The sequence below is a fragment of the Physella acuta genome, unplaced genomic scaffold, assembly GCF_028476545.2.
Source record: "Physella acuta isolate Inbredline_101_S28 unplaced genomic scaffold, ASM2847654v3 ptg000107l, whole genome shotgun sequence".
NCBI classification, from domain to species: domain Eukaryota; kingdom Metazoa; phylum Mollusca; class Gastropoda; family Physidae; genus Physella; species Physella acuta.
Genome location: NW_026731627.1, coordinates 155985 through 167966, shown reverse-complemented (window position 1 = coordinate 167966; position 11982 = coordinate 155985). Strand labels below are relative to the sequence as shown.

At 32.6% G+C, this 11982-nt stretch overlaps 1 protein-coding gene across 1 annotated transcript; it reads right to left on the bottom strand.

Moving 5' to 3' along the window:
* Positions 1-821: 821 nt before the first annotated feature.
* LOC131933595 (FACT complex subunit SSRP1) lies at positions 822-11780 on the bottom strand. Its single transcript, XM_059290299.1, has 17 exons — positions 11623-11780; positions 9007-9192; positions 8163-8268; positions 7844-8034; positions 7517-7611; positions 7258-7393; positions 6980-7083; positions 6709-6837; positions 6154-6375; positions 4917-4989; positions 4633-4759; positions 4454-4499; positions 3658-3874; positions 2722-2919; positions 2260-2406; positions 1533-1784; positions 822-1191 (listed from the first exon to the last, which is right to left on the bottom strand). The coding sequence occupies exons 1-17, from the start codon at positions 11674-11676 to the stop codon at positions 1129-1131; spliced, it is 2346 nt and encodes a 781-aa protein (XP_059146282.1). The 5' UTR covers positions 11677-11780; the 3' UTR covers positions 822-1128.
* Between the last annotated feature and the right edge of the window lie 202 nt (positions 11781-11982).

Genomic DNA, 11982 nt, shown 5'->3' with positions numbered 1-11982 from the left:
TTTTTTTCAGTTTTCCTTCAACGACTTTAAAGTAGAGGAATGTGCAATGAGAGATATTTTTCTATAATTGATTTTGGTTTGTTCAAAATTCTAATGCTTCAATACCAATTCTAAGTGCATTACTTTTTATATTTCACTGACTTTTGTAACTGCTTTAGGCATTTCACTATTGTATTTGTATGTGACACCATAGGTGGTTTATCTACCTTGGGGAGAAAGGCAATAGATTTGTAGCTATGATGACATAGCCTACCACAGTGATTCACTATTTTCATGTTCATTTTTCATCATATTTTAATGATGTATTTAACGCATAAATGTGATAACTAATGCAGTTATTTTACATGATTGATGAATTCCCAAATATGATTTTTCATTAATGTACTTTAATTCAGCATATTATTAAATATTTTATTTTCAAATCCTTAGTAAATGAATGTCTTGCTAGCACTGATTTATCAAACTATTGGAGTCGTTTTCCCCACAAATCAACTCTTTCATTAATGCATCTGCTACACTATTTGGTTTTTTTTAATGTCTTCCATCTTTCTTTTGATCTGATGTCTTCAGTCTAAAAACAAATTCTTGATGTTGCATTTTAATCACAATAAACTTCAACATACACTTGTGAGATTTTTCTAAATTTCTTTGCTAAAATCACTTTATTGGGCAATAAAGCACTTATATGTAATCAGACTTTCTTGGCTTATCATTTTATATATAAGGTACATATAAGAATGTTGGTAAAATAATTTTTCTACACTATTTTTCTGTTACAGTAAAGGTAGACAACAGTGAATAAAACAGGCCACACTTTACAACGTAAATAATCTTTTATTTCTGGTGTCACTATCAAATACACACAAGTGTCTTACAACAATTCTTAGAACAAGCATGTGTCACAACAGAAAATCAGTGTAAAAATTTGACCAAGAAACTAATGCCCAGTCATCAATAGTGTGTATGATCACAAACAACACTGTAACTCATATGTCCCTTCATTGACATACATTTCTTAAGTAATGGACAACTTTTTTGAGAAATGAATATAGATTTTATGCATAACCAGCAAGTTGACATTTCTGTGGCAAAGTAACAAGTTATATACAGCTGTACATGTGGAGAATTTTACTCGGAGCCGGAATCTTCTTTTGCTGACGAGGCAGCTGAACCTGATTCTTCTTTTTTCTCCTGAAATTAAAAAAAATGTTACGCCAAATTCCTTAACAATTTAATATTGTAAGTTCTATTCTTTAAGTATATCATTTCGACAGATTTAATATTTTTAAAGTGTGTTCAGTTCATGGGCTTGAATCTATTGGATATTGTTACGTCTACACAGGTCCGAGGGTACCTGACTTGAATTAGGAAGAAAAACATAGCTGAGCATAATGCTGACCACTATCGTTTCATAAAGAAACATATACTGATTTGTATTATTTGTTCTGAAGCTTGAATTTCATTTCATAAAAAATCTTAAAAATAAAAGCAAAAGACATGTTTAGTTTTGAAAAAAAATATTTCTACAATACCTCATCCTCACTAGCCGCTTTCTCTGACTCCGCATCTGAACCTTTAGCTGACTCTGCATCAGAGCCTTTAGCAGACTTCTCTGATTCTACCTCAGATTTGGCAGGGCTCTCCGGCTTTTTACTTTTTTTGGCTATTTTTTTCAAGGGTTTGTCACTTCCCTCTGAGCTGCTTGAATCGCTACCAGAACTTGAAATATATTCCTTGCTCTTGAAGCCTGCACCTCCTCCACCCCCACTTGTGCTTGTGTCAGCCTGTCAGAAAAATATTTTGAATAAGTCTCTTATTTTTAAAGCCACTGCTACCGTAATTATTTTTTATTTTTTTAAATTGTAATAACTAAATTATACTTAGTGAGAAATTTTCAATTTACTAAAAAATAATGTAGTTTAGCATTTTATTCAATAAACACTGAACAAGTCTGGAGACAGAAAAACTTTAAAATCTTTGATTTGTTTAAGCAAACATGCAAAGTCAATATTATAAAAAAATTTTTAAAAGTGTTATTTTTAAAGCTTATAAGGTTAACTCAAATTGGTTTAAACATTTTTTTACCTTAAAATTTATCTTTTAACAGTAAAAAATAGAAATTCTTCAGATTAATAGAAAGATTTTAAAACAATTTCTGGGAAAATGAATTTGAAGTGTTGTCGCAGATTTGACTAGTGAACTCGTCACTTTTGTTCAGACAGTAAATTGATAATAGCATCTATCAAATGATTCACTCACCTTTTTCTTAGGTGATGATTTGGCTTTAGTTTTGGCAGGTTTAGAATCTTCCTCGTCAGGTTCACTGTCAGAAGGCTTGTTTTTGTTGTACTCCTCCATAGCCTTCTGGTACTCAGCTTTTGCTTCTTTAGCTTTTTCATCCCACTCCTAAAATATAATACTTTCATATTGTAGATTTTAAAAAGCAAATATAGCAATTGGATGAGTTGAAAAATATTTTTAAAATAAATTTTAATGTCCAGGTAACCAATGAATAATTCCAGTATTACTTAAATCCTGAAACTTCACCCAAAAACAGGACTCCCACCAACCATGAAGCAGCAATAATCATATCTCAGCCATACCCAATACAGAAATAAACAGAACCCAGACACAAAGCATATTTAAAGAAGCATGAAAACAGAGTTTTGTTTAATCCTCTCTAGCCTACTAGAAGTAAAACCAGCAACAGATAGCACTTACAGTTTTATCAGTAACTTCCTTCCACATCTCTCCTGCTTTCTTAGAAAGATCTGTAATGGAAATACCAGGGTTCTCTTCCTTGATCTGTTCCCTGTGCTCATTGAGCCAAATAAAGTAAGCAGACTGCGGTCTCTTAGGCCTATTGGGGTCTTTGTCTTTACCTTTCGTACTTTTTCTCTTGCGTGTGCTTCCTTCTTTCTGGAAGTTGTAAAATGCAAACCATTTTGTAAAAATTTACCATTCATTTAAATGACTTTTAAACCACATGTATAACAGATAAGTGGGTAGTTAGAACAAATGATAACTGAGCTAAAAACTAATCTAAACACGTGGTAATTCTAGTGCACCGGTAGGTATTGTCCTTCTGAAAAGAAGTCTGGCTATTTATTATTTGTTGTGAAAGCAAGTTATACAAAAGTTTTGGTATTTAGTTTTTAATAAGCTAATTGTTACTCATGCATTTTCTTGGATTAATTTTCAAAATCTTATTAAAGCAGTTCTGTGTAAAAAATAAAAATGCATGCAGCTAGTTTAATAAAAATTGCTTTAATGACAAAATAATATTGTTCTACTCCCCTAATTCCCTGGTGTGAAAGAAAGATCACAACAAATCGAGAAAATCAAAGTGTTTTTAAAAAGACGGGGATGTTGGGACACACAACAGAAAATAACGACTGACAAAGGTTGGACTATCTTAAGGGGACAACAAAGAAAGTTGTCAGAGACCTGACAGAAAGTAGAAGGATCTTTCTATGGTGGCCCCATGCATCCTGGGCACCAAAGGTATAGGACAACAACAATGGGATTTGGAAAAACTACACAAAAGATCCCCATTGTTTAAAATAAATTTAGATATTAAAAACATACAAAGAGAAATTATACAAAACATCAACTTTAAAAAAAAAAAAAAACTTCTAGTCATTGCAAACCACTTACAACTGTCTTTGTCTTTGGTTCTTTCTTCTGTTCTTTCTTCTGTTCTTTTTTCCTCTCTTCCTTTTCTTTTTTCTTCTGTTCTTTTTCTTTCTTCTTCTCTTCCCTAACACGCCTCCTTTCCTCTGCATCTGACCCAACTGCCTGCCCGTCACTGCTGCCACCACTATAATCTGAATCTGAGTCAGAATCTGACGTGGTGGGTGGGTTACTGTCATACCTGAAAGCACAAAAAATAAGTCAGGATCATTTTGATGCCGTTAGTTTAGGTCAAGTAGAAGAAGTTAATAGAAACAGGATATATAGCAAGTTGGTTAGAAAGACCAATGAAAGAACAGGAGCTGACCAGTCACGTGGGACGGTCAGCTGACCACTGAAGAGTGGGTCTGCAATTAGGCCAGGAGTTGGTGTTAGGTATCGGTTAGAGATGGTCGTAATTATGTAGAGCTAGATAGATAGTAGTGGTAGTAGTACAGTGTAGATTAGTAGGTAGGAAGTTGATTCTGTACAAATTTAATAAAGAACATTATACTTTGATTTGAACTTGTGTGTTGGATTTTCATCATCTTCAAAACCCCACCCTCACAACTGGTGGCTGTAGATCTATCCATTCATCCAACCTTCACATCTGGCAGAAGGTCTATTAAATCCACCCCCCCCCCCACAACCATACAGAACCATTTATATATCTTAATTACATAATAATTATTCAGTATCACAAATAAAAGTGTATGAAACATAATTACATTCCAAAACAGTAATTTGTTATTTTTAAAAATGTACTAAAATTTGAACTTACTCTTCTGCAACTTCACTACCACTCTCTCCTGGATTGAAGGATTCATCTAAAAACCAAAAACAAAGTTTAAATAATCAGCCTCCACATAAAACTTAACAAAGAAATACTTTTCCTATTTAACAGCAAGCTAAATTGATTTAAAAGATATTGGGGGGAAAAAGGATGTCGTAAATTTTCACCTGAGCTGTCGTCGCTGTCATCATCATCTCTGTCCTTGCCCTCTGCCTTCATTCTTTCTAAGTAAGCATCATGGTCAGCTCCTTCAGCATCACTGTCAGACATCTCATTGTATGATGGATTTTTGCTCTGTAAAAATGGGCAAAAAATGAAACGTCAACATTTTTTGGGTCAAATTCAAATTCTTAAAACATGTATTGAAGATCTCTTACATGATTAACTGCTAATTGAACTATTATACTACATAGTTAAAAGTATAATATTTGACTGTCCAAATTATTCATACCCCTTTGTCTCCAATATTCTTGACTCTCAGATTTTTGCTTTTAACAAAGTCATACAGCTTACCATATTCATCTCTGAAAAAATGCCATTATTTATGGTAAAAATGTTTTACCGCCAACCATGCATTATTGCTTTTTTTTCTAATAGGTTTAGTTTAAACCATAACTAAAATAGTGCTGGTAAACATTTCAATTGTAATATCTAGATAGCCATAAGCATTTTTGTCAAGTTTAAACCAAAATGCTTGCCAGAATGATAGTATATACTTTAAGGTTTCAATAAAATATATAAAAAGTAGCTTTTTGTGCATTACTAACTAGGAAACTTGTAACATTTATTTAAAATTTTTAAAAACTTAAACATAGTAGTAGACCATATGATAAAGTAAAAAAAAAAATTCATAAAAAACGTTTTAATAACAAGCTTTTATGTAATGATGCACTAAAAAGTAGAAAATAAATTATAGACTATTTAAATAACTATAAAGAAAAGCGTGGGTCACTTTAGTATCTATTGGATACCTTTACTAATGTTAAGGAAGACACCCACGCTTTTCTTTATAGTTATTTAAATAGTAGTCTATAATTTATTTTCTACTTTTTAGTGCATCATTACATAAAAGCTTGTTATTAAAACGTTTTTTATGAATTTTTTTTTCAGTACTTTACATGTTTTATTTACAATAGAGTTACATGACTAAAAACCATTGCGCGCCTACTGAACATCACGTTCAGTAGGCGCGCAATGGTTTTTGAACGCAGCCATTACGTGATGGCGCAGCTATTGAAGGTGATGACGCGTGTGGTTGGCTAGACATGCCTACTAATTCGGTCCAAATTTTAATTAATTCATAAAAAATTAATTAGGCATCCAATTAAGTCAAATTTAGTTTCAGATTGCATTGTCTTCATGTCTTGACCCACGTGCCAACTGTGAATCGTATCGGTCAAGTAGAACTGTCCGAATTTTCACTCCTGCGTTTCCGTCTAGACAGACAGAGGAAGTGAGTTAAATAAAAGCTTGTAAAAATGAAACAGAATCTCCTTGTTTCATTCACATCTAATCAAGAAGTCAAAACATCAGTTATTCATTTCTCACCAGGTTTATCAAGACACTTCCCCTCCCATCTAATTTTGATTAACTAAAATTTGTTACTTAAATGCAAATATATAATTTCACGATGTAAAGAAACCATCACAATGGTAAACAAAATAAACTGTACAGGAAACTCAACTTACTTTTCCACACCAACAAAAGTAAACGTGGCCCCGGCATTAGTGTCCACCTCAAAGTCAAACGACCTGGTGCTGCCAGCACTCCTAGCAAAGTTCACATTGGCCACCTCGTCAAACCTGATGTGAAGGGGAGGCTTGTGGACAAATATAAACCCTCGCTCCAATGGGTACAAGAGACCTGTTGCTGCCTTGTAGGAACAGCTCACTGCTTGGGCTCCAGAATGGCTGAAATGTTTCAATTCATTAAGTATTACACAAAGGGTATAAAGCATCAAAGATAAAGTTCACAATCATAATTAGAAACCAAGGTGTAGCTTTCTCCATTTAGAGCATGTTTTGAGATGACTGAAAACTAAGCGACTCAAACTGTCAAAGGGGCCACATGCATAGTTATGTATAAAAAATAACTGCCCAGTATCCCCACAATTTTGCCAATCTATGTAATCCACCTAATTAAACTAGAAATATTGTGTTATGTTTTTAAAAAATGCATGTAAAACAACTTTTACCAGTTCTAAGTTTCCATTCTCTATCTGACAGTGTTAACTGAGTACTCACCCCATAAAGCTGCCTGGTACTGTGATCTTTCTGCCTGTGATAGCCTTGAATACTTTACTGACCACTTCAAATTCAAGTCCATTCATTTCCTTCTGAAGCTTATCCTCATATTTGCTTTTAATATCTTCCCTATTCAAGATAAATTTTATACATGTATATATTAATCTGTAAAAAAAAAACCTTTCAAGGAAACAAATATATTCTGTTATTGGAAATTCAAAATCTTATAGAGGACAAATTTAAAAATACACGAAACTATCATTTCACTTACTCTGATAAATTTAAATCCAACTGAAGCACATCTTCTTTATTGAATAACAGAATCAAAAAGTGATATCTGGTTTGTCCCTGTTTGATGGGTGGGTCTAAGCTAACCTGTAGATCGTTAAAGTATTAAAAATATTTTCGATAACAGACTGACACAGCAAACTTGCAGATGGTGTCAGAGATTAAGTGTGCTTCTGTAGTTTTCACATTTTTTCCATAGCAATACTAAAGATACTACAATCAGAAAAAAAAAGCTAAAAATGTATGGTGTGTACAACTTACAACAAAATACATCTGTCTGCCATCTTTGTGGGGAAGGAGAAAGAGCCGGAGTATTGTCTGGTACGGAATCTTGTAATCAAATGTTTTACCATGAAGCTGCAAAAATCCTGGAAATAACTTGAGGTCGTATCGTCCTCTGGCAACAGAAACAAATAGCAAATAGTAGGCATATAGATATCACACACCTTTATTATTAAGAAAAATGCAAATTAAAGTATATGCAAGATTAAAAAAAAGAGTCAAAAACAAATGAACATACCTGGGTGTAAGACACTGGACTTCAGATAATGTACAAATACTCTCGCCACTGATTTGAATGATGCTTGCATTCTCCATGACATTTTTATGGAACTCCTGCAAAAGATAATTATTTAGCCATAAATAGTTTTTTTTATGTTGAAAAAGACAATTTAAATTGCACGGTAAATATATAAATCGTTAATTTTTCTGATCTTTTAATTTCCAATTTAGTAAAAGATGAAATATAAATATATGAATATAACAAGCAATAGGAAAAAATTAAAAATTCATTCAGTTAAAAAATGGCTAGCCAGCACACAAGAAAGGTGATAAAACAATGGCTTACCACAACAGGATCTATTTCTGTGTCTGCCACAGGCGGAATGTGAAATCTCACTTCCATCAAAGATACAGCTGAATCATCATTTTGATGGAATTCAATGGCAACCTCATTTTTTGATGTTGTTGCGTTCATCACATTTGTAAGAGGTATTTCAAAAGCAAGTACATTTTCTATTTTGAAATTGAGGGAATTTCCTGAAGAAAATAGCAAGCAAAAATATATAGACATCTTTAAACCTTGAAAATATGGTACAACTTGAGATCATATTTACATTTAAACCACCAAATTTAGTATAAAGATTCTTTTAAGAATATAAAAGCACCTTCAAAGTCAGCTGAACCCCAATTCCAACCTTTCAAGGATAAGTCAATTTTCTCAAGGCTCACAGAATAGTAGCTGGAAATGAATTTAGCTAACTTCTCAAATTCCTGGAAGAAAAAAAATTGCATTTTAAATCAAATAATTTCCTTCAGCAATACAATTTTAAAAACATGTAGGCCTAACACTTGAAATTTGATGAAACAAAAAAAAGGGTAAAATCACAATATAGCGTCGCTTATCATTCCGGAACTGTACAGCAGTAAAAAACAGTAAAACCATGGCGTAGTCTGTCGAGCCGTTCTGAAAACCACAGGAAATACAGTAAACCATCATTTATTTGCCGCCATATTATTTTTAATACATAATGTCTAAAAACGTGCAAGGATTGACTTTAGTTGCATTTTAAATACTGTTTTGCTAATTTATTTTGTATTTCTAATTATTTTAAGTGTATGTGCTAATTATTGCTGCTACTAAACATTGTTCTAGTTCTTCTTACTACTTTTAACTTTAGTAAATCTAATCGTCTTATTTTACTAACAGAACTAGAGCTAGTTGTCGCAAATCATCTGTAGGTTTTTTCCTGTGTTTCTTAAAAAAACATTTAATTACTACACTCGACTTTATTAATATTTAAATTTACTAATTCTTGCTAATTTTTAGTCAATTAGACATTAAATTAAGTTAAGACATTAATTTAATGCACTTGACACTATTTTTATTTCAACTGTCAAATAAACTATGGTTTACAGTAATGGATGTTACAGAAACTCAACAAACATTGCCCAATAATTTCCGACGCTATATCGTGATTTTACCAAAAAACGTTTAGAGCAAGAGCTTACCCCATCTTTGAAACCATCATATCGATGAATCACACCACTAGTTAAAATAAATTTCAGACAAAAACCTCTAGCCCTTTTTAGCCACTGAGCTTTATCAACATCAGAGCTCTGAAACTGATCCACCTTTCCTGTTTTGACATTTTTGAAAATAATACTGTTTCTCTGAAGCTTCAATCGTCCAGGGTTCTTTAAAAGAAATCATTCATAACAATACAAGATTTGTCCAGCAAAAGGATATAAATTAGGTTTAATTATGGATTTTTTTAAATAAAATATTCTGTTATTTCAAATACACTATTAAGTTCCTTACCCCTTAAGAGAACATTTGACACCACATTTAAATATCTAGCTTACTCAGTTGACGAGAAAAGAGAGAATTTTAAAATTAGTCTAGAATGGAAAATGAATGACAAAACCCACGTTCTCGATCCCTGCCGGCATGGCATGACGTCGTGAACTGGTGTGCACAAGTTTTTTAAGGGGTGTGTCAACTTAGGTTATTTACTCACCGGAAAATAACAAAAAAAAACCAACTGATTGATAATAAAACTAGATCTAGTTATTTATTAAATTGGTAAAGGAAAATGTACATTACAAATTCTACTCTACATGTTATTCATACCATTTTTATGAAATAATGAACACTTGCATAACTCAGATTACCATAAAAAATATTTTTATTTCAAATTCTTATTTTATTAAATATGCTTAAAATAATATGATTGTTATGATAGTCTATAAATACAAGAAATAGGCCTACATTTTACACTCAATTCACATTATATTGAGTCAACAGTGTGGAAGCTGAAGTTCATACACGGTATTAGTGTCTTTTTTTTTTTTTTTGACATTACATTTTTTTTTCATATTGAAAACGTGACGTGTAATTTTTTTTTAATAAAATCTCCAAACATCGTCACTCCCGTGATTGCTAGCTTATGTTTACTATCCCGCGGGTGAAAAATCCCACCACGGTCGAGGGGTCACTGTGCGGTCAGCAGGCATGTAGTACACGTCATAGAATGAACACGCGTACACGAGATCGTCGGTGTCTTCACTTCTCTCTCTCTCTTCCCCCCCCCCCCCCTTCTTCAAGCAAATTATAATAGAGTAGAGCCGAATGGATACAAAACTAAGACTAATTTTAAAACTTAGCTTAATTTTTTTGTCTACTCTCTTAAAATATAAAGCAAATGTAGTTTAATGTAGTAAGGTAAAGTAATTTAAATATTCAATATCAACTTGAAGTCAATCTATCTTGATAAAATCTGTCAAGAAAAAAAAACGATAAAAGATCTCCATCCTGAACTTAAACCAATTGTAATTTTAACAGACGAAAATGATGCTTGCGCACATTTTTTTTAAACTAGATCTACGTCTAGCTTTAAAAATAATAAACACATAAACGCTTAAAATGCCCGTAAACAGATTATTTAGCGCCAAAAAAAAAAGGCCGCTGAACAAGCATTGTTTAAAATACGCAGCAATGAAAAAGGCTAACGGCCTATCAAATAAGTCTAAAAATCGCCCGTAATTAGGCCTAGCTCTGAAAAAGGCCACTGAACGAGCATCACTGATTATATAAACGAATAGGCCACGCAGCGTTGACGAGGTTAACCACCGGTCACGAATTAAATTCAATGCAGCTACTGTCGGCCCACAGTGAAGAAAAAAAATCAATATAGGCCCTACTAATATTTTAATAAAATTACTAATACAATAATAGTTTCCACAATTTTACTTTTTCTGCACACGCTACAGTTGAATTATAATTAAAATACTAGACTTAAAGGTTCATTCCGCAAAAAACAAAAACTAGTTGTTTCTGTGAGGTAACTAGCGTAACAATGACGTCACGATAGTAAACAAAGCGGACAGAAATTTCTGCATGGGTACCTCATCCTCATATTCGATTTTTAAAAAATGTATTAACAGATCTGTAATTAATCATTATAAATATCTCAATTATATATTTCTGCATCTGTACCAGGGGGTTTCGACCATGTACTGGGCCGTTTAAGGCGGCAGTTCAGTTTTTCCCAAGAGTACTCGACAAAAATAGCGTGTATTAATTAAAACCACGTATCTCGTGAATATTTCGAACATTTTAAGGCATGGCGTCCATTTAGTTAGCATCTCACATTAAAATAATGATGAGATTTTGCGATATTAGCAGTTTTTTCATTTGTCGTGTAACGGACCCCTAAAAAAACGAAAAAAACGAAAAAAACGACGAGTGACGTTTCAGGGTCAGAGGTCATCCCGCCACCTCAGCCAGGAGACGATCTAATATAAATAATAAATATATATACATACATTAAATTTAATATACAATTATAGATTCTACTACTAGACTAGATCTATTACTACTACATAACTACAATCATCAAGTAGCCAGGCCTTATATTGAATATATATATTAATTTCTAAGATGAAGCCTTTAGAAAATATATTTTATTTAGGCCTATCGATAACAGGTTACAAATGACAAATACAATAGTAACAATACAATGAGAATACAACTACATCCTATGTTTGACAGACCTGGTGAGATTTTCCCCATGTGTTACTCAAACATTTAGATCTAATATCCTATATCAGTGACAGTATACTTACCAACGCCCCTCTAATTTCTTGAACCACATCTGGGTATTCCTGAACATCACTCATTTTAAAAAGACTAACACCCTTATTTTGCGTAGCTTTTCGCGGATTTATTGTAATACTAAAATATCAACTTCCGTTTCGTTTCATGGCTTTCCTAGATACCGAAAGTCGTCATAAAAATAATGAAAAGTACCTAGATCTCAATATTTTATAATTCGAGTCACAATGAATGAATATCTAGAATAAAATCTAGATATTGACAGTTATCATTTTTTAAAGTAATAGAATGTGAATAGCATTTATATTGCAGAATTAATATTTTTTTAAGCTTGTAGACTATGGACTGTTTTTCAACAATCTGCATCTATT